Source organism: Oenanthe melanoleuca, chromosome 1 (genome assembly GCF_029582105.1).
Source record: "Oenanthe melanoleuca isolate GR-GAL-2019-014 chromosome 1, OMel1.0, whole genome shotgun sequence".
In the NCBI taxonomy this organism is placed as follows: Eukaryota; Metazoa; Chordata; class Aves; order Passeriformes; family Muscicapidae; genus Oenanthe; species Oenanthe melanoleuca.
The window spans coordinates 102141319-102164847 of NC_079333.1; the positions used below are offsets into that span (position 1 = coordinate 102141319).

Sequence of the window (23529 nt, forward strand, 5' to 3'; positions counted from 1 at the left end):
ACTTTGACCATTTCTGACCAAATTTAATGTGTCTTTGAGCAGACAACCTTATGGCTCTCAGATTTATCCTTCTAGATATCATTTGTGTTTGGATACTGCACGCTTGTTTATTGGTTTCTTCCATGGCTTCAGATTACTCATACTTGGCATTTAATTCAGGTTTACCCATCAAATGTTCTGTGCTTTCATTTAAACTTCAGACTCCTTTTGGAAGTTATATGCTCTAATGCCTATTTTTCTACTAGAACACAACACGGAAAAACACCCTTACTATTCAGAATGAAAAAATCCAACGTAACTGAAAGAGATCCACTTCAGAGACTGAAATCATATAATGACTCAATGAGTAATCTCAGAGTCTCTCAATTACTGTTTCTAGCACTAGAATAGTAATATTATTTCCAGAGTCTTTATTTAACTCTTGCAGTTAATAAAAAAATCTGAACATCAAATACTTGAAGAGGGAATGTTACCAGTCCAGGCAACATTACATAAGTCATCTAATAACTTGAAAAGTAGAATGAGATTTTAAAAATACCCGTTAAAATGATCTTAAAAGATCATCCTAGGTAAACAGATGCACCCATTAAAATAAAAATATATATGGCAAAAATCTAAAAATATATTATAAAGCATTTTTTCATCAAACTTCTTTCATCACCAAAGGAACACGTATCAATATTACATGCTGAATGCAAAGCTGAATTAAAGCACAGTCTCTATTAGAATAGAGATTGTGCCCTAAAATGTATACAAATATGCCTCAGAAACTATTATGAGATAGGTAACCAAAGGGAACATTTCCCTAAGGTGACAGATATTTAAAAACAACAGGTTTCCATGTAAATTGAACTGAATTAATAAAATTAATCATACAGAAATTATCAGTATACTTCAGAACATTACCAAAACACTGTTGAAAGATCTACTGTGCATTCCATTATCCAACAGTAAAAAAAGTTCAGAATCATATTTCATGATGAAACTTTAATACCTTTACAAGAATACTTTTAGATCATTAATGTGGTAGAATATAGATCTGGTGGGATTTATTTAAAAAGAGATTGGTCTCCCGCTACCAATGAAGAGCAAGTGTATGACTCACATTTTCAATCAGACTGTAAATGCATTTTGTTTATGAACACTGATTTCATCATAGCCCATACTGACGCATTCCATAAATTACAACAGCTAAAACAACAATCTGGATGAGAAGTCATTCAACAAGCTCAAAAGACAATGACTTTTATATTAGATGTGTACCAGAGGAATTTCAGCAATAAATATAAAGGCTAAAATTTATGCCCATCAGTAGCTCACGCTGCTTTAAAAATACAGGTTCTACAGAGCATGGTCATAATGTTCAGGACCTCTTTAAAAGCAGAGAGAAAATCTCTAAATGTGGCAATGGGGCAGGAGTAGGGACAGGAGACAGATGGAAGGGAAAAGACAAAAGTTTGAATTTCTTAAGCAAAGTGCCTTGTTTTTTTTTTATGTGGCACTGTTTTTGGGAGTAGGGTGGCATCTGTGAGGAGAGGACAGGTGCTGTCCTCTGCTGGACTTGGGTAGTTCCAGCTTCCCCCTCTGGAACCACCACAGGACATGGCTGATGCTGTGGTGAGCTAGTGATGCTCAGAGGCAATATAGATAAGCAAGGGCAAAAATGTCAGGCAGACAGAGGAGAGAAAAAAAAATGAGAAATAGCCATGCTCAAAGTGAGAAGCAGCACTACAGACAGCCAGGTGAGGTTCTAATGCTGCCATTCTAAATACCTGAAATATATTTCTCATTTCTGGAAACTGCAAACAAGATACTGCTATATTACAGGTGACTTTAATTTGTAAGTGAATTCATTAAATCAATATGGTAAGGCTACTTCAGATGCATGAATAAGTGCTTCAGATGCATTAAAATAGAAGCAGGGGAACATTATTTGCAATTTTTGATGAAATTAAAGCTTTTTGCTAATGAAACAACATAGGCAGAAACAGCCACAAAATCAGAATTCAAAGTAAAATCTTGTACTTATCAAAATCAAGCAGACATTTAAATACCGTTTTTGTCATATTTTGACATCTCACTTTGATGTTAATTCTGGAATCACCTAAATATGTTCTGCCTTAGTCCCACAGCAACAAGCCACTGAGCTGAGGCTGGGTAAAAAAAACAAAAAAAAACAGCTTTCTAACCTGGAACCGCTGGAGTTTGGTGAGGCGCTCCTCCAGTTTCTGGCAGTGTTCCGCCAGCTGTGCCGAGAGCTTCCTCCAGCGGCCCAGCACCACCTCAACCTCTGCCCGGTAACTCTGACTGACCTCGGCCGGCGCTTTCCGGGACAGCTCTTCCACAGTAGTGCTGAGATAGGCCAGCCCTTTCTGCTGCTCTTGCAGAGAATTTTGTAGAGCCTGTGAATAAGAGGCAAGTGGAATCCTGATTTAGTGCTAGGCAATTCTCTTCGTTTCACAAACACAGGCAAGACACAGAGGTCACCCTTGCTAAAACATGAAATGGCATAATTTACTGAGCAATTTGGAATTGTTTTTCCTCATACAATGTAGAAGTTTTTTTTAGTTGAATTGAGAATATAACCAGAGGTATTTATATTTGTTAATAGATGTGATCTACACACATTTCATTAATTTGAGATAGGAATTTACTATGACACTGATACTGACACTTTAAAACAACCAGAGAAAAGAACTAAAACATGGAGAAAAAGAATAGACTTAGAGAATTGATTCTGAAATATAACTTTTTTTATAACTTCTCAAAACTTTTGTAATTCTCAGTCCAAATTTACTTCATCTAGGTTTTGGGTTTGTTTTTTTTTTCTCTTTATATTTTACCTTTTACTTCTGAATATGCATCAAAAATATGTTCATTAGCCATCCAAGAGTAGAAACTCTATCAGACATTGAGATACAGGGAAGGTTTGTACCCACCAGCAAAATTTGTTCCACATTTGTGTTGACTTGTAAATTTGAAAGGAAATCTGACAAAAAACTGTGCTGCATTTTGCAAATCAGAATCATTCTCATATCAGCACTGGAAAATGAAATTGCCTAAATTTATATTTTACTACCAGAGGAATATTTTATATACTGTGGGGACAAACAAGGGCTTTTTCTTAATATTTCCATATCTTATACAATTGCTTTCAATGGTGAATATCATTTTAAATTCTTTACCTTCAGGAATCATTAAACAAGCAAGCAACCACCATCTCCTGAAGACCTGGCCTAAAACTCAATTGAGCATTATTTACTAAAGATCCACAGGCTTCAGCAGATTCACGGAACAATTACATTTCTGTTTTAAACTTCTCAGTTGAGACATTTGTGCCCGCAGCTTGGTCACTCACCTTGAACTCCCTGAGTCTCTGCTCCATGATTTCATATTCAGCAATTGCAACCTGAGGCATGGAGAGTTTAGTTTCTGATTGCTGCATCCACACAAGTATAGTGTTCATTGTCTCCTTGTAGTGTGCAGGAGGCAAACTGTCATAAACTACATTCAACAGGGAAAAAAAGGGAAGGAAATAAAGGAAGGAAGGAAGGAAATAAAACAATTTTTTGCTTCACTATTCTGTGCGCTGACAGAAGACATTTGATAAAAGACCAAGACTTACTGAAGTCTATGGCTGTGAGGAAAGAGATTGCTACAGGCCAGTGTGTATCAAAACTACAAAAAATAATTTTGGAAGCAAAAATATTTTGAAAACTGAACACACTTTTCTAATGTTTGAGGTATCTCTACCATTTTATAAGTTCTGTGTAATTTCACTTTGTTATTATAGGTCAGAAGACAACTTATATGGCCAAGACAACTATTTCAAATATGTGTGTTCAGAGATCAACAGACAAACCACTGCACTTCACCTAAAATCTAATTTCAGAAATGTATTAAGGACTAGGTTTCCCTTTTATGGCTCATGTTTATGTGTTCAATGTTTCTGTTCAAGTAAAATGTTCCATTTAAGACATCTGTTAAAAGCTTAGGAAATTAATCTTCCTTCTACAATAAAATTGAATTTTATTGAACTGAGCTTATTGTGCCAACATTACAGCTGCTGCAAACAGACAACATCTGGCACACACATGAGCAACTCATTAGCAGATTCATTCTCTCTGCCATCAACCACAGTTGCCTCTATACTCATGGAAAAATGTACAGACAAATATTATGGGTGGTTGGAAATGAAATATTTTCAACTTGTTCATAATAATGAAGAATATAAAAGCTCAAAAAAGTTGCACCCATTTGTATCTCCTGTATCCTCCACAATATTCTCTGGTGTTTCACAAAGAAATGTACTGAAAAATGATAAAGCTGTCCAAAAAGTAATTTTGACAACAACACATTTAAAATTTTTAAGTGCAAACTTGCTTACATCATACAGCAGTGCTTGGTAGAATGTACCTCAGATTTTAATCTAATTTTTAAGTTGATCAACTGAATGCTATGTGAAAAAAACCCTTATATTTCCAGCCAGATATCATAACAACTTCCCAAAACCAGGTCAATCTCTCTTGTGAAGTATGCACATTGTATGGCAAACTTTCCTCGTAAAAGACCTGGCTGATGTGATTTATCACATATATCTGGGGATTTACGAAAGATAGGACTTGGTACCAGGAAAGACAAAAATTTCTTCCCTTGTGAGATATTTTTGTACACAGAAATCAAAAGCAACATATTCTTGGAAATATAAACCCAAAAATTTTCCATCTCATCCAGCAATCTTTTAAATCTTTTCTTTCCTTAGCGAAACTTGTGTTGTCTTTGACTTAGTTAATCTAAATGATTTCTACTTTCAAATAGAACGTACATTTAAACTCTTCACTCTAAATGAATGAAGATATGTTAAAGAATTATACAACTCTTAACTGCAGTCTTATTTAGAAATATGACATGGAATTCAGTATTGTGATGTAATGTTTGCCTTTTCTAAGTCAGTTTGCCCTATAGATAAAAAACAAATCTTATGACTAATGTATAACTTCAAGCATTTAAGTAAAAGATCAGCTATTTTTGGTAGTACTGAAGAGTACCTCAGAACAGGTGAGAACTGCCATATCAAACTCCACCTAATTGCATCAAACTCTTACCCTCCAACCTTCCAATAATAATAAACATTTTAAAATCATCTGAAGACTGCAAACATTTCCTTCAATTGTAATGAGTTATGGGTTCTAATATTGGATTAACTAAATAAGAGTTCAAATGGGATGACAGATGTTGATTTAATCAAACAAGTGTTTTTACAATTGGCTTTTTAAATATTAACTTCAGAAGGCATATATGAGTGTAACCATAGTTTTCCCATTTCACTTTTCCAGATTATTACAGATTAGTAATAATGAAATAGTTTTTGATTCTTTCTTTAAAGACAGACAATGTCTCAGCATTTTCATCTACAAGGAAGCAGATTAACTTTTAGGATGGCATTTAAAAGCCTATATTATTTTAGCAGCACATGATGGCAATGGAGAGAATTCAGTCAAGCTCCTACAGTGGGATTCACATTACCCAGTTATAACTGTCTAAATGATCTAGCCCATTTATGGCCTCTCTGTGGGCAATATGAATCTCTAAATTCCCCATGCTAATACCAAAACCCACATTCAAGACCTGTTTCATTTTATCTTAAAATTTGCTTTGTGATATTAATATTTATGGACTAAAGTCCACAGAATAAGCAAAGCTCATTAATATGGATTGTGCTGAATTATCTAAAAAAAAAAAAAAGAATTGGCAATGGGAAAGCTCTAGTATGTCCACAATATGGGCCTAGTTTAGATATAGTAAACTTGGGTCTATGACAGAACTGTAGCAAAATATCACAGAGGGAAATTACAAATGTGTTACTGTGAAATATCAGAATATAGTTCCCATCCCAGAAGGGAAAAATGTTTTTGTATTAATCTATCTCACTTGTAGAGAATGCATTTTGGTATGACTGACACTGTAACCCTTGGGAAATGACGGGCAAATACATTTGCACTTGAATATTTCTTTTAGAGAAAGTCCAAACATTTGCAAACAGAATGTTTAATTAGATAGGATTTATTTTTAATAAACAGAACTATCTAAACATGTGAAAATAGCTTTCCAAGTAATTAAAATACTTTGTTTTTCCTCACCCCTTCCTTGTTTTTTGTGACCAGATTTTTCAGTCAAAAATGTTTTCCCAAATCAGGAATGAAATGAGAATACAATTATCTCAACAACTATCAAATCACACTGGATCAGCTGCAATGTGTTTCTCCTGCAGCCATTTCAAATCCCTCTGTACATCACACCATCGTGAAAGGCAATAAATATAATCTATGGGACCATTTTAGTAAAGACTTATTCCCTGAAATAAATTAACAAGATTGAACTTCATGTATTTCCAATAAAAATCTCTTCAGTAGTAAATGCAATTTAAAACCAGGCTGATGTTTTCACTACTTTGTTTTACTTATTTTGTAATACAAATACTTGAACCAATTAATCAAGGTCTTTATTCATAAAAGCTGTGATTCCCTTCTCCCACATTTTTAACCAGAAAGTCTCATAAGGAATCTTGTTTAATGCTTGATCAATGTTATGTGAGAGATTTAAGACATCCAATTCTCTTTGTTATAAAGCTCTTGAATGAAACAGAAGAGAATAATAGAATCACAGTGTGGTTTGGGTTGGAAGGAACCTTGAGGATCATCCAGTTCCAACCCCCATCATGGGCATCCATAAAAATATTCATTTTTACCACTGAGGAAAAGGACAAAACTACCTACAGAGTAGAGGACATTTTCTCATACACATTCATTTCACAGGCTGCTTTGTCTTTTTGATCTTGATTTAAATAAAAAATAATTACTGGAGGAAATGAATGGGGGGAATAAAGGAAAAGAAATTGCTTGCATGCTACTTATTAATACAATAAATTCTCACACACATCTGAACTGTATCTTCTGCTTGAAAGACACATTTAAAGAAGGTTAAGCAAACTTTATCCCTCAAAATCAAACCACAATGAATATTTTTACTGGTAAATCATGGTTCAGGTCTTAAAGAAAACTTATAATTACGAAGTTTTCAAGACACTTCCTTAAAATTTTCCTTCCTCAAGTATAGGATTTGTGAAAGATTATTTTATATATCATACAATTGCACTGACATTTATAACCCATTTCCAACGCACTTTAAATCATCAAAATTAGTTATCAGTTCAAAGTTTTAACCAAAGCAGAATAATTACAGACTAAAACTCTAAATGGTTACATACTGTTACAGTTACTGCAGTTCATTATCTTATAAAATTATACCATCTTTGAATGGCACGAACTCTGTGCAATCCAACACTTTAAGATACTGTACTAATGGAATAGAGAGAATAATGATGTGAATGCAAAATAATTTTAAGCATAGGATGGGTACATAAAAAGTCTTGAGAATCTTGACATGATAGAGAAGGCAAAAACTTTCTAAAGTACTTCCTGAAATAAACAGGAGAAACATCATTTGAATGTAGATGAATAATTCATCATTAATAATAACAACAGCGATGATGACAATGATGACTTCACCTTTGGGAATTACTGATCCTGCAAAGGTAGAATCAGAACTTGAAAGAAAACCACAGTGCATAAATTTATGAAGCAGAGTAAAATGGAAATAAATATGTCTTTTTCTTTGCCACCTCCATCTTGATACTTTCAATTTTACCTACGGCAAAAGCTTTTTTTTTTTTTTTTTATTTTTAAAGTTACTTGCTAAAAATCGAATGATTTTCCAATTTCCCTCAGAAGAACATGTATCTCAATGAGAACATGGATGTCAATCAAGGCCATGACTGGATAACAGTTCAATGCAGTGAGACTGAACAGCAGAAGCAGCTTAATGAAATTTAATTCAGTCACAGAGCTAGAGGAGTGCTTGAATGAATCAGCTGCCACCCAGGAGGAAGCCTGAACCAGGGAATATTCACTTACCTGCCACTGACTGTCAGCTCTCCCTGGGCTCAGGGGCAATGGGAGGCTGACCAGGCTGCTCCCTAGAAATCTCCCTGACATAGTGGCAGTTAATTTCAAGACAAGTAAATATAAAGTACAAAACCTCCTTTTTTCACCAGAGTATTACAAAAATTTAAGAATCTCCTTGGGAAATCAGGTTATTCATATTCAAATCATTGCCAGCAATGTCTATTTCCCTCCCTTGTGTAGCTAACTGAACAGTTTTAAGCTCTGTCTGACCCTTATTTTTTATATATACCAATATTCTAGACAATACTCTAAATGTGTTTAGGGAGAAGAGAGAGCTGGAATGCTAGATACAACACATTCAAAATAGCATGGATACACAGATATTCTATAAAGTGAGAAAAATGGGGTCATATTTCTTAATATTTTATGAGGTTGTATCTCTGTCATAAACTCCCCCACAAAATAATGAAAAAACTTCAACCAAATAGGTTTCAGAATTTAAATTAGGTTTTATAACTGGAAATGCTAATCAAGTAATGGAGAAAAACATGTAAGAAAATCTGAGTTAGTCTTTAGTGTTATTTTATTGACAAATCTACTGTGCAGCAGAAACTACTAAGCACTCTTGAAGATTTAAAAGAAACCTCCAAAACTAAGCTGACATCACTTTCAAAAAACCACCAAACCTAACGAAACAAAAAACATTTGAGGGAGACAATCCTCAAAATTAGAGAAAACTGTTCATGAGGGAAAGATTCCCTTGAAAAGCAGAACAGAGAAATGTCTTTATCCATCAGCAAAGATGAAGCAATGGAACATTAACAAAAAAAAAAAAAAAAACAAAAAAAACAAAAAAAAGAGAACAAAACCTCACAAAATAAACAAATCTCTTATTATGGCTGAAAATATACATCTCTTTAACATAAAAATACACCTTAATCATGAATTTAAGAAAATCTTTTTAAATAGCTGTAGGTTTTTTTACAGGAAAGAAAAAAAAGGATCAAATAATATAACTGATCTGCAATATACATCATTCAGTCCTCAGGAGTATTTTCCATCTGTAGGAAATAATTAATTGCAAATAATTTATGTAAATAAAAGATGGGAAGATCTAAAGTACTCTAACAAAATTTCATTTATTTCTATTAAAGGCCAGAATAAAGAAATGGGATATGGCCCATCTATGCAACACAAGAAAAGTAGTAACAACTGTCCAGGGCTCCATGCAATATTGATTAAGACACTTCTATTCTCTTGAATTATAGGACAATCTTCCCAGCCTGTTCAATGCTTCCTCCTTCAGTGCTGGTCAGGGCACTGGAGGAGCTTATTGCAACCCAGGAGGGGGAAAGAATGCCCAGGAAGAGCTTTGCTAAAGCCCATGGCATTACAGCTCAGGCAGAGAACACCATTTACCTTGCTGGACTAATCTACTGGCTAATTGATCAGCTCCAACTACAGTAAAATTTCACATGCCATACCAAACAATTATGGAAGCTTAGATAGAGAAGAAATCATAAGGAAGTCAGTATTTACACTATATTTCCGTTGGGAGAATGGCAACTGATTTCAGCATATAAAACATAATCACATCAAGGGTTTTTGCATCTTGCCATTGTTCATCTTGAATTTAGAGTAGTGAAAAAACTTTACATTCCTTAATGTTAAATTTCTACAATTCATTCTTTCATCACTTGCTATGGTACACTTTCTTTTTATTTCTTCTCTTCTCCCATGCATCATCACCTCTTCAGGTTGCATATGTGGATACATGTAAAATAACTACAGAAGTACAGTAATGTAGCACTGAAAAAAAAATACCCAAGACTCTCTGTGCCAGAATTTAGGAAGAATATTAGAAAAATCCACTAGAAGGAGCCAGCACTATGTCAAATTTCAAATCAGTACAGTAATTTAGAGATATCAGTGGTTGAAGGGGCAAATAATATCTTTGTTGTTGAGAAAAGTTACTTGGGGTTTTTTCATGAGCTAATACATAAAGTGTACAATAATTACTGTTATGCTACAAATCATTAATTAGGAATAGTCAGCTTCTACTTTGGTATAGTATTTTGCCCCTTTTGAAAAATTTGTTTTACTAAAAACATTGCACATAATGTTAACTGGAAGTCGTGTTCAGTGTTGCAAATAATAAAGAGTTGGCCACATGATGAAAAACCAGATACTGCTAAGGTGGTTGCTGTCTTTGATGAGATTTATGGAGTTAAATTTTTATTCTGTGAAAATCTAGAGCAGATTCACTCCTGTAATTAAGCTGTCTTATCCTCTCTCTCCTGACTGATAGAGATGGACTGCCTTGTCTTATAATCCAAATAAACAAAGACAGTTTTAAGGTGCCAAAAAATATCACTGAATCTGTCCATAAACATACCAACAAGAGAAAGTTTGATGGCAGAACTACATTGAGTGGAAGATTTGCTTCTGAGCAGTGTATCTTCCCTTGATTTCTTAATAAAAAAATACGGTATGAAGGGATAATTTTTGTAAGTCTAATTCAATTGCAAAAAAAGAGCACCTGAATTTCACTACTGGTTTAGTATCACAAAAGCAAATACAAAACTGGAAAAGCAAAATATAAACACCTATACTATGCGTGCCAGTCAGGTAAATTGAGTTCTTGTCAAGAACACTTACTGGTCTGTAGCTGCTTTTCTCTGGCATGCATGTCAGCAAATATTTGTTTGAAATGGCTGGTAAAAGCAGCAAGGTCAGCATCCAGAAACACTGGTCCTTGTTCTTTCTCCTTCAGTGCTTGACTTTGAGCCTTTAGCCGTTCAATCTGAGGCTGCAGGGTTGACATTCGAATTATTTCATCCTGAATGTTCCAACAAAAAAAAAAAAAAAAAAAAATCAAGATACAGCTACCCAAGAAATGAAACCACTAGTGCCATGAAATCACCACAGTTTCAGTGAACATTACCCAACCATTTTGCTTCCAAATATATCAGTTACAATACAAACCAATTCAAGTTTTTAAAGTTTTTAAAAACTTTCCTCACAAATCAATACCTCTACTCCCAGTAAAACTGTTTATTGATACCACTGCTGGAAGTCATCTTAAAGTCACTTTTACAAAACATTATGCTAAAAGAAAATTAGGCAGATTGTGCATTAAAATTTCAAGCCTAAGGAACATCCTTTTCTTGTAAAGCTGGGAAGAGAAAAACACCACCTGTAATATAATCCTGGACCCATGTCTGTTAGATTATGTACAGACTAAATAAAATGAAGTAGAAAAGGAGAGATGAAGATGTCCAATGATTTACACCAGCCTCACGGTAACACATTAGAGGTTAAGATTAGGACAGCACAGAGCAGCTGGAAAGGACTTTCAGGAACATCTATTCCAATGACCTGATTACCGCAGGTCTGACAAGTTAAAGCACGTTGATAAGGACATTTTCTGAATGGCTCCTAAAGACTGACAGGCTGCAGGCAGCGACCACCTCTCCCTTTTTGTTACAAACCTCATCCTTTTTGTTACACTTTTTGAACACTCTCCTACTCCAGTCTAAACCTCCCCTGGCACAGCTTTGAACCATGCCCATGCACCCTGTGCCTGGATACCAGGAGAAGAGATCAGCACCTTCCTCTTCACTCCCCCTCTCAGGAACCTCTAGAATACAATGAGGTTTTGCTATTATACCTTGCATACACTGTAACATGTGCAACTACAGGATATAAAAGAATTATCAAAGTAAGCCAAATGTGCAGTTCACAGCAGAGCTATTCAAAGCAAAGTTTTCTGCATGAGAACAGAACACAACATCAGCACAATGCCAGCTTGGAAATACCTGAAAATTTAAGTAATAGCACAGATCTCAATTTGGGTTTCAGTATTTTCTGTTTGAGAGTTTCTGGAGTCAGAGATTTCCTAAAGTCAAACTTTTACGAGTATATCATGCAATTTATAGTGTAATACTACATCTCAATATACTGCTGTCAATCAATATTGGCTTTTAAGACCCCCACCCACAGAGCTCTCTACAGTAAGAGAGAGAAGCAAATTTCTATGGTGGTTCAGTATATAAATAAAAACAATTATCATAATTATAAGTGAATTGGTGTGGCAGTTATTGGACAACTTCTATGATTCTCTCACATTGTGACAGAAGAATATTCCTCCATTTGAATACACAGCCCACACTGAATCAGAACACAGGGTATGTAAGAAGTAAAGTGGTCTGCAATGGCAGAATTTTGGACTTGAAGACAGCAAAGATCTGTTCTGGCACAGATTCTTAACAGAGGTGATGAGCAACATTTTCTTAATACGGAACCAAAGACACAGGTTTTTACATAAAAATGAAATATGAAAAAGACTTCTAAGTGTCTAAATATCCTAATAATTAAATATTCAGGATATTGTTTTAAAGACCCATATCCTGGGTTCTATTGCCTCTTTATTTCTTTACCAGTCTTTCCTCGTCTTGAAAAAATATTTTCAATAATTACTTTGTAAATCCAAGGAATTAATTTACCATTTTTATACTGAAATTTTGTAGGTCATAATCTGTCCCTTGAACACCTGTGAAGTACAATACCATAAAAAACTTGAAGAAAAATCTCTAACCTTGCATCTTTCTAACTGAGTTTTTACTGTAGCAGGATCTGTTGCTGGTGTGGGTTGTGCTTTCAGCCAGTTTTCTGCAGTAATTGCTGTCTGCTCCAGTTGCTGCAGCTGGGAGTAGAAGTCAATGATGTTATTTTGGTACTCCAGCCATGCCAGTCTTTCACTCAGCAACTGACAGAACTCAATCCAGCGGCTCTTCAGCTGCTCTGAGGCTTGTCTAATGTTGTCAGGATTCAGGCCCTCTAGAAAAACAAGAGAAGAAGATGCTTAAAGATAAACAAGTTACAAAAAAAAAAAAAAAATTAGGATAGTTTAACAATGCCATTTCCCTATTTGAGAGCTCATAAATCCAGTTAATGATTTATCACCAAGTAACAGTTCTGAATCTACAGATGCTACACATTAGTGGGGAAAGCATATCAAAAATATTTAAAGTTGCTGCCTGGGTACTTTTGTTGCTATGGGAATGAATTATAAACTACATTAAAGTACAAGAATGGGAATAAAGAAGAAAGTAGAGATACAATACATAAAGCTAATTAAAACTGCTGTAAGAAATCACAAAATGCCTGACAGCTGGATTTTGAAAACTATGCCTGGACTGTAATTAGATTTTAATGTACAAGACTATTGCTGACTTTTCTTCCATAAAATTACTACAATTAATAGGAACTATATATTTAGAAGTTTCTGATAATCCAACCCATATATTTTGCATTACACATTATTTTATAAATAAGCATAAACACTAAGGAATAAACAAAGTACCAGTTCAAACCTCCATCGAGGCCAATCCTGAGCATCCAACAATGACTATGAGGAGACAGTAAGAAGAGAGCCAAGAAATCATAGGTGATGCTTCTCTGTGGTTATTTCCAAAGTGATTGTTTTCTCTGATGTAGTTTGCCTATTTTTTCTGTTGTTCAACAATCATGTTTATATCAAAGTTCATAAAATAAAACTGACTCTAGTTGTTATGGACAAGGCAATTATTTAGAACAATTAAATGGTAAAAGGAATTTTCTTTACTTTCTTTGAAGGAAGTAAGCAATACATATTAAAGATAAGAAAATATATCTTAATATATTTCTTAATCACTCTGTAACTTGAACTAAGGTTGACTTCAAAATAATATTAATGTAATAATTTCATTTATTTTTCAATAGAAGTTTAAATGTAGTCCCTAACATTTTTAATTGTAATGACATGTAATGATACATGGTAACAATAGGGCCAATATTGATTTCAAAATGAGTAAAATTCTCAAATCATTGAACAATGCCATATGCTTAAGAACACTTTCAATAACATCATCATGGAGTCATACAATAGCCAACAGAAGCTATATTTTTACCAAAATAATAAAAATTAGAGTATTTTTCTTTAAAGCAAGTTGAAAAGCAAATGAGACAAAAGCCTTCCATGCTCCACTTCTGAGTCTTTGACAGACTACTGAATATGGGTTTTCGGGTTTGCAATCTGAACTCCAAACCTACAGGAAAATTTCTTTAACAGGATTAAAAAATAGTAAAGGTCATGGCAATTTTGGAAGGTAAGGCATAAAAAATAGAGTCCTAATTGCAGCTAAATGCTGTAAGAGAAACCAATAAAAAGTACTAGAATTTTTTTATAATAAAGTATTCTCAGGAACTGCTATAATGCATGCTACACCAAATGATAATCAGGGATCATGTCTGCTGTGAAGCACCAGAGTGCTCTGGCAAATCCTGCTCTGGATTCAGGTCAGGGCTATTTCATTCAGAGTAGCTTGGAAGCAGCCCACTTGGAAACAGACTGTGCAGTACCTGATAGCAGTTCTCTGGATATACTTTTTCTCTGGGATTGTGCCCCAGCCAAACAAATTGTACAGCATTTCACAAATAAAAACTGTAAGAAAAATAGAAAGTACTGCTGGGAGATAATGGCAACTGTGCTGGTTGGAGCAGCTCCAGATCCACCTTATACTCAAAAACTGAAGAGCACATTTTAAGGACTGAGCAAGGACATAAAACGAACCTTGATGGATGAAGAGGTAAAAAAGGATTTTGACACATCTTAATAAAATCCAGAAGTGATCTGGTCTTCTGTGAGAGCATGTGAGCATCTGGAGATGTGGTATCATAACTAAATTTTCTAGAAATGCGATTTCTAATGAGCATGTGAAGAGGCAGAATGAGCCTGAATGGCACAGCACCTCTGAATAACAACACTCACAGACAACCAGGCACAGAGATACTAAATCTTAACAGCAGCAAGAACAAACATATGTATAGACAATAAGACTTTAACTATGCTGTATTTCAACAATTGTTTCTGTTGTGAGCTGGATATAAAAATGCTGTATATGTGTAACAGAGAGCAGATAATCTTTGCCACTGTGTTCATTATATCTCTGAGCCTGGAAGACATTGCTTGTGAGTTTGGCAGACTAGACATAAAAAGATCTCTTTATTTATTCCTCCTTTCCTTTCTTTTCAGCTGCTACAGTCTCCAAGTACCCTTAGGCGAGATTATGATTACCAGAAGTGCAGTCATGGATTTTACACACATAATAATACTTGTCACTGCAATATTTTCTTCTAGGATTCAGAGATGACTGCATTTCAGATGAAAACCTAGATTCACCAGATCCTCCTTTCTTATTTTTCTCATAGGTCCCTCTTCACATGGCACATTTAAATATGTGAAAATAGCCACTATTATTCAATTTCAATTCTATTTTTTCTTTAATTCTTTAACATCTAATCTTTGAGTCTAAACGTGATTCCATAAATACATAGAGAAAGAAATGCTTTTGTTCTTCACGTTCCTGAAGTGGACAGTACAAAACTGGATTATGCAGAGTCATGTTTGGTAAAATATTGCAGAGAATGACCTTCATAAGGAAGAATATCCTACTGAAAATAAGATAAAATCTCCATAACAAGTGTCTATAAAACTCTTATTTCTCAATCCATTCAGGTAAATCAAGATTGTCCATCAGATGCCAGCATGTCATTTCCAGAAGGATGTAATAAAATGGCTGTTACTTGCACTTGAGATCGTTTGGGCAAATTTAACCCATTGGTGAAAATCAAGAATTTCACAGAATCATGGAATTGTTAGGGTTGGAAGAGAGTTCTGGAGATCACCCAGTCCAACCCTGCTGCCAAGGCAGGGTCACCCAGAGCAGGTGACACAGGAACATGTCCAGGTGGGCTTGGAAAGTCTCCAGAGAGGAAGAGTCCATGATTCCCCTGGGCAGCACTGGGTTACACTGCTCTGCCACCCCCAAAGAAATGAAATTCTTCCTCTTGCTTGAGGTGGCACTTCTGGTGGTTTAATTTATTACTCCTTAATAAAGTCTATTATTCCTTGTCCTGTTTGAAACTTTCTTCTGTGATAACTACTGATTTCTTCATTAACTTAAGTAACTTTACAGTACAAACAGGCAAAGAAACAATATAAAACCCATTTTCTGGTAAAACATTATTTTATGAATAGTGGTTGGTTCATAATATTTTCATGTTTCACATTCTAAAAGCTTCTGGTATAATCATTGTATAAATATACTGTACCCAGAGGAAACAGATCATTATCTGAAGTGCATCCATTAATTTTATTACCTTGTATACTGTACATAACAAATTGCACCTGAATATTTTTAATTGTGCAGCACCTTATATGCAAGTGCTTTGGAATTGCCACTTAATATGAAATATATCTTGTTAAACGTATCTTGTTAAATGCATCTGTCATTTGCACAGTTTCATGATAGAATAATGTGATATTATTCTGTTTTTTGTAGCTTTTGATTCTTGTGTAACTTACAAGATAATGTATTTCTTCCACAGAATAGTGGCAATTGGAAATTACATGTTTTATTGCAACAAATTGTTTTGTATTCACTTTAATGCTTCCTGTCAGTATTCTCTAATTATTCATTTTGATGTCCTGTTTATTTTATTCTAAACTACTATAATAGCCAAGTGTCCACTCAAACTGTTTAACTGCTTCACTTATGAATCAACAGATTTTTTATTCTATATTATAATATGATTTAGTAAAGAAAAGCAGAACAGATTTTTTTTCCTAGAAACACTGGTAAACAGAATACACAAGCTTTCACTGATTACAACCATCAGACTTCTCTGAAAGAAAACGTAAGGAGAGGCAGAGCAGAGCCCATGTGGGTGGGTGGGTAAAGAAGCATCCACCAAAAGCATCAATGATTTTCCTTGTGTTGGGAAAAGCACTTCAAAGGGCAATGTCCAGACACCCTACCTACAAACACAGGAACAGCCATGCTGTGGGAGAGGACACTTCTTTCCAGTACAAAATACTTTTGCTGACAGGGGCTGACAACATTTACATAAGGCTAGAAGAGTGTCCTGTGTAAATATGTTTCCTCAGAATATTTCCCTCTGCTCAGGAACAAAAAAATTAAACCCTAAATAAACCAATCCAATTCTTTCCAGAATCCTGATTTTTTACCTTGTTCCCTCTCCTGCCTATCACAGAAATATAAATTATACAACAGGATTTCACTACCATTCTGAACTTGCTCTTATAATCCACCAGAAGTCTCATCTTTTTATGCTCTTCATCTGTTACATTCAGAATGTGTTTATGAGCAAAGAGAAAGAATATTTTACATATTAAGTAAAGGCAGGAATTCAGTGCCAACATAACTGGAATCTTATGGAATCTAATCATTATTAGTCCAGATCTAATTGACAGAGAATAAGTAAAAACTAACAATACAACTAAAATTGTCATCACTTGACTTCTGAACTGATCTATGCCTTAAATCTCTTTGCCTTATGTGGTCTTTTAAATACAGATTATACTGCAAATCACTAACTCATTTCCCTAAAGAATAACAATGGAATCATCATAATTTTTGATTTGTAAATTGCAGTAGTTAGAAAGGTTTTGCATTAAAACAACATAATGTATTTGGATGCTAAACTGTGTATTTCCCACAAATCCAGACAAGCACATGAATTAATTCCAGTTCCTTCCCATTTTATGGAAAAGAGTTCAAGCGCTGAAACAGGAAGGTATGAAGGAATAGTAAGGCTGCTCCAAAAATGTTATTTTTGAAATTCAGTAAATCTTTCTTCTTGCTCTTAGTGAAGACAACAACAAAAGAAAATAAAAACTTACACAAGACATAAACACTATAAATATTTATTTGAATTACTGCGGAAAATATAAAGCTGCATAACTCTACTACAGTTTGAAATGAAGTTTTAAAGTTAATATTTTTACTTAACTTTTATTTCACTTTCATTTGAACTAAATTGTAAGCATTAACTGCAATTAGATCATAATGATTAGAAGAAAAGACAAATAGAGAGTGTGTTGTATACAAAAGTACAATGGCTTTACAAGGGCAGTTAACTTCCTCTACCCTCAAGGAGTAATTTTGAGAATTTCACAGGACATTCTATTTGCCAATTCTTCATAGATCTCATCAACTAATGTCAATTATTTATTCTACTCTCTACTGCTGGTAATTACTGCCTTAATTAACCATTCCAAACACTATTCTTCAATTTGCCCTTGCATTAGTGCAACAGTTGAAAGTCACATAAATACATGAGGTTTCAAGTCCAGAGGAATTGTTTCTCTTTTCAAAGGGATTGTTTCCTCCCTAAAACCTAAATAAGAGATCTTTATTTTCACAGGCAATTAATCTGTCAGCCACACTAGAACATTTTTGTTACCAAGGCTACCACAATATAATGCATGACACAGACCACAGAGCAGCTGATAAAGTTGAAGAAGTTGGTAAAGTCATGCTGGCTAAGTTAGCCTACCCAGTGCCTGCCACCCAGCTGGAAGATGTGCTTCCTGAAAAAAGAGGTGTGATTTGGGAAATACTGGAAATACTTATATGCACATCTAGTCACATGTAAACCATTAATAAGACAGGACCTATGGACTGAGGGAGAGAAAAACAGTCTTGAGTTAAAACCCCATGAGAATAATTAAGACAGAGTTAAGTCTACTTGATATATGACATGGTAGGCACTACAGTGCAGGGTAAGCATTATTTAAAATGGAAGTGAGTTCTGCAACTAACACCAAAATTAGTCATCATGAAGTACTACATAATAAAAAAAAACTAAACTGGAATTTCTGGTAATCATATCAGTATGAGAGATGTTGGCCCATGTTAATTATTTGATTGCAAGGCAAGTCATTCTTTAATATTAAGAAAAAGGGCATGAGTTACTCTAATTTTACTGTCATTTACCTTTCTTTGAGTTTTGTTTTTTCCTTATTTAAAAGTTTGAAAGAATGGCATAATTTAATAATTTATTTGGATAAAAAAATACAAAATCCTTGCACCTATTTTTCTTTGTTCAAGAGTTGTATAAATGTTTACAATTATTATCTTCAAGAAACCAAACACCAAAAATTTCTTCCAAATCCCCAAAAAATTTTATATTTTCTATGATACAGAACATTATAGAAATATGTATATTGCAAAACATACACTATATATTAAAAGTCAGGAAGCATTTTTCCCTCAACTGGTTAAAGTAATGCCTTTGGAGCTGCCTAACTCAGATGTGTTAATGTACTTCAAAGCTTAAAGAATTCAGAAAATAAGATTACAACTTAAGTCTCTGTGCAGAACAGATTGTTAATATACAATTCATTACTGTGAGTTTCTAACATATTTCTTTCCATGGTACTAAAGTGGTAATACTTCTTTTCCTCTTTTCTAATTAACAGATTTAGCATTCAGAAATAATAAAAAAATATAAGGCAATATCACTTTACCGTTCCATTTAGACAGTATGTGCTAATATAATTCTTGTGATAAATATGAATCTGTTCGTTTATCAAATCCCTAAGAAGATTATCTAAAGCAATTCCCATGTAATTACCATTCACCATCTGTTCCACCAGGGCCTCAGCTGATCTGCTGGCATCTTGCAGTTTTCGGTACTTCTCCGGCTTTTCTCGCTGGATGGCCTGCAGCACGACAGGAAAGGTGAGCATTTCATCAGAGGGATTTTGAACAAGAAAGTAATTAATCTCAGGGATGTCTCCTGATTTCTTGAGGCTTTTCAACCCATTATATTGCCCTGACTGCCCCCGATTTGCAATGAAAGCAGCAACTACCATAAACCACAGGGAGTCAGTCAAAGTCAAATACAAAAACTGGGAGTCAGAACACAACAGAGCTGAAAAATGACACATATCAGTATTTTATAGACACATATAGAAATTAAGAACTATTTGAAGCACAATATTTCAGAAGGAAAATATTCACTCAACAGAAATGCCTTGCAGAATAGATTTGCTTATTTTCATGGTAAAAGGAAAACAGGACCATTCTCACCTAATCACAGCTTTCTACAGTATCAAACCCATATAAAATCTTATTGCTTATGTTACTATTTTGTTTGAAAACAAAATAACAACTGTAAAATGCATATATAAGACCACATGAAGCAGACACCCACATATGGGCTATTAAGAAGAGTTAACTGCAGATTTAATAAAGGCTTCTCATGTATTGTACTTAATAGTCTTGATTCATCTTCTGTACACAAAAATTGCTCATCAGTGTTCAGGCCAGCTAGTGAGGCCTAGTAAAATTACAAGATATAGTAGGAATCTAAATTTAAATATCATTTTGGGTCAGTAGAAATACTGGTGGAAAGTAAACTCATTTTAGATCTTTCAGCCCATCAATGCTGTCTTGTAATTAACTCCATCGATTTTAAACTAAATTAGCTGCATAATTTAGGTGTAATTTAGAAGCCCAAAGATGAAACAAGGGCCCACAGTCAAGTTTGATACCAAAAATAAAAGAGACTAAATATCTCCCAGAAATCCAGACCAAGATAGTGTCCCATAAATCAAGTCCCTCACTTTCCTGCAGCAGACACACTTACAAGAGGGTATGTCCCCCCAAATCCTACATGATGTAGATGGAAACATAACACTTGGACACTTGGCCCTGGTTGCAGTTTCCCAGGCTGGATGACCCCACTGGGCTTCCCCATCACCCTGTTTATTTCCACAGCACAGGTAGATGCTACATGACTTCAAAAAGGTTCCTCAAACTGAAAAGCTCAAGTAGGTGTCCAAGAATGCACTTAGAAAAATAACCTTATACACTTAAATTTGGAATACTATTTTTCAAATAGATTGTGCACCCATATAGAATGAATATAAACACTTTTGAATAAACTTTCTTAAAATAACTTCTAAAATGTGATGCTTAAAGCATCTTCATTTTAACAAGAAGCAGCTCCCTGGAAGATTTTGTAGGTGAGGAGACACAGAAACTTGAAAAAGAAGTTTTCAATTAAATTCACTCTTTTCCTCAGCCTACCTATCACTGCTATTCAATTGTGCATAGAGAAATGGTTAAACAGCAGCCTTTCTAACAATATCTCAAATATTCTTTTTAACACTGTCACTATAACAATTTTGGATAAATAAAATATATAAAGAAAATATATTTAGAGAATAATAAAATATTTTGTATTTTAGAAACATATCTTTAATATTTAACTATATTACCATTGAAATATTATTAATTTTAATCCAAATAAGTTACAGATGACTGTATGAATTATCTGTCATTTTTGTAGGTCAATAAAATCTTGTACCATTCCACAGAAAAATTTAAATATTTTCCAAATTAAAGAAGTAAATTAACTCCCTGCAGAGTTCCAAAATCTCTTACAGAATCTTAATTAATACTACTCTGTCTATAATGCCAGGTATAATTAACATGAGAGTAACTACAGAGAACTCAAAGGAATCATTGAAACAATAAAATATACTGAAAATAATTCTACTCCGTCTGTAATACCAGGTGTGCAATTATCATACGTATAACTGTAGTGAGCAGGAAAATATCATTAAAAAAACTTCATAAAATATGTTAAAACTTATCTTTTCAAAATATAAAAATGATATGACATAAAAGCTTGTGAAATTTAACCCTTCCCAGCCCAGCATATGCTATGTGTGCAGGAAAACATGGAGAAATGTCCTCTTCTCTCCTGAATGATTCAAGTTCCAGGTCCTGGTAGAAAATATAAGCACTATGTATAGATTTCTTAAATAAACATAAAAAATTTCAAACATATCAAATTTTCTGTCAACTATTTTTCTCCATTCATTTTATGTAATTGGCATATATTGTACAAATGAGGGTCTAACTCTGGTTACAGGAGGACCAACACACATGGAAAGCACAGTTATAACCAAAGGAGGAGAGACTGAACTCTTGGCTCCTCATGCAAACACAAGTGATGTGACACAGGGAGAAAGGAGGAAATTCACTGCAGTTACTCAAAACACTGACCTCATGTTCCTGCCTTTAGTCTGTACACTCTGCCATCGTTTGACAAACCTGGAAATTGTGTCTTGGGTTTTTAAGATGCTCAGAAGAAGTATTTCCATAAACCTGTATCATTTGCCTAGAAATAAATGGAGTAGTCCTGGAGACACCTCTAATTTATCTCTTTGGTACTGTTTTCTTATTTTTCTCCTTTACTGAAGGGGACCATACTGATCCAGGTTCATTTAAGGTGCAAGTAGAACAGGATAATTTGGAAAAGATTTGTTAAGCTTTGAAACTTAAATTTTGTACATTGTAATAGGCACTTTTTGTCAATAGTGGCTAAGCACTTCAAAATATCTCCAAATATATAATCTCTCCTCTTTTTCAAACTTTTTGCTTTCTGGAAAAGATTTTTCAGGAAAAAAAAAATACACCAATATTAGAAGGAAAGGTTAACTTTACAGGCTTTTGCCCAAGCAGAGATTAATTCTCTTTTGGACTAATTTTCAACAGACAATGCAAATGCATTCTAGCCCAGTTTTAATTGATTGAAAAAATTATAAATTCATCTTTAGCTAAATACTAGCCAAAGGCAAAAGGGCTGCTTTTACAAATCTAAAACATTCCATTTGACCTTGAGATTTTAGTTGGCAGTTAATGACTTTATAACCTAGAAAATACTGATAGCTGGAGAAATTGTGTTATTCATATATCAAGTCAGCATCCTTTTTGAGAGCTCCGTGGAAGGATGCAGGGTAGCAGTACTCCCTGACCTCCTGTGATGGTGACCCATCACCCCTGAGGGCAGAGGGGGCAGCATTGTCATCACCACCTCTGACAGTGATTCAGCTCTCAAATACCCATGCCCAACAAAGCATGCCTGGAAAAGGTCACTAAAACAAAACAAACATATAAGAATGGGGCTACTGAGAATGCCAAGAGAACAAATTTAATTGTCTAGGATATCTGACATTTTCCCTTACATCTGTTCCTTGTGTTTATCTTTGATTCTGAATTTCTAGGTGCTTCTTCTTGGCCAACCAAAACTTCTTTCAAGAAATTTTATTTCCAGTTTCTTGTTGAATCATCTCAAATCCAATTTACTAAATAGGATTTACTACCTGAAATTGTGGAGATTTTTTGCACCTGAACCTTCATACATTTGAATTTGCAATACCGAAAGCTCATTATACTGAAACCTTAAGAAAAGTTTAAGAAAATTATAGAAGTCCTGAGTCATTCTTAGGTCTGATTTTAGTAAAATACACACAATAACTGTAGAATATTTATGGTGGGATGCAGTATAAAAATATTACTTTATTACTAATGTTTGGATGTTTCCATTATTTAGGAGTACAGTTGGTCAAAAATGAAATTTCTATTCTTATGGCTTTGCAGTCTCCATGCTCAGGTAAGGTAAATATCTTTCTTCTGTGTCAGGGAAGGGATATAAATACTTTTCTTCTCCCCAGACATAGGAATGGACTTTTTGCACATATCTAATATATTCAAGCTACATAATACATCTGCCAAAGGCTAATTTCCAGCCAGGATCTGAAGAGCAGCTGGTTTAGCAAACAGAGTCACTGCATTTCATACAGTCTGCTCTTGGCTCTGCCTCCCCCAGGACTGCTCAGAGCTGGGATGGGAGCAAGTTTTTG

The 23529-nt window shown here is 34.5% G+C and overlaps 1 protein-coding gene across 3 annotated transcripts in view; it reads right to left on the reverse strand.

The window, feature by feature from the left end:
- Positions 1-23529, reverse strand: part of DMD (dystrophin) — a 1135346-nt gene that overhangs the window by 642601 nt on the left and 469216 nt on the right. For all 3 annotated transcript variants that reach the window (XM_056512754.1, XM_056512922.1, XM_056512842.1), the window contains 5 exons: positions 19446-19533; positions 12562-12803; positions 10623-10803; positions 3359-3504; positions 2190-2402 (listed from right to left, as the gene is read on the reverse strand). In XM_056512754.1, coding sequence (XP_056368729.1) covers positions 2190-2402; positions 3359-3504; positions 10623-10803; positions 12562-12803; positions 19446-19533 — 870 coding nt within the window. The remainder of the gene's footprint in view (positions 1-2189; positions 2403-3358; positions 3505-10622; positions 10804-12561; positions 12804-19445; positions 19534-23529) is intronic.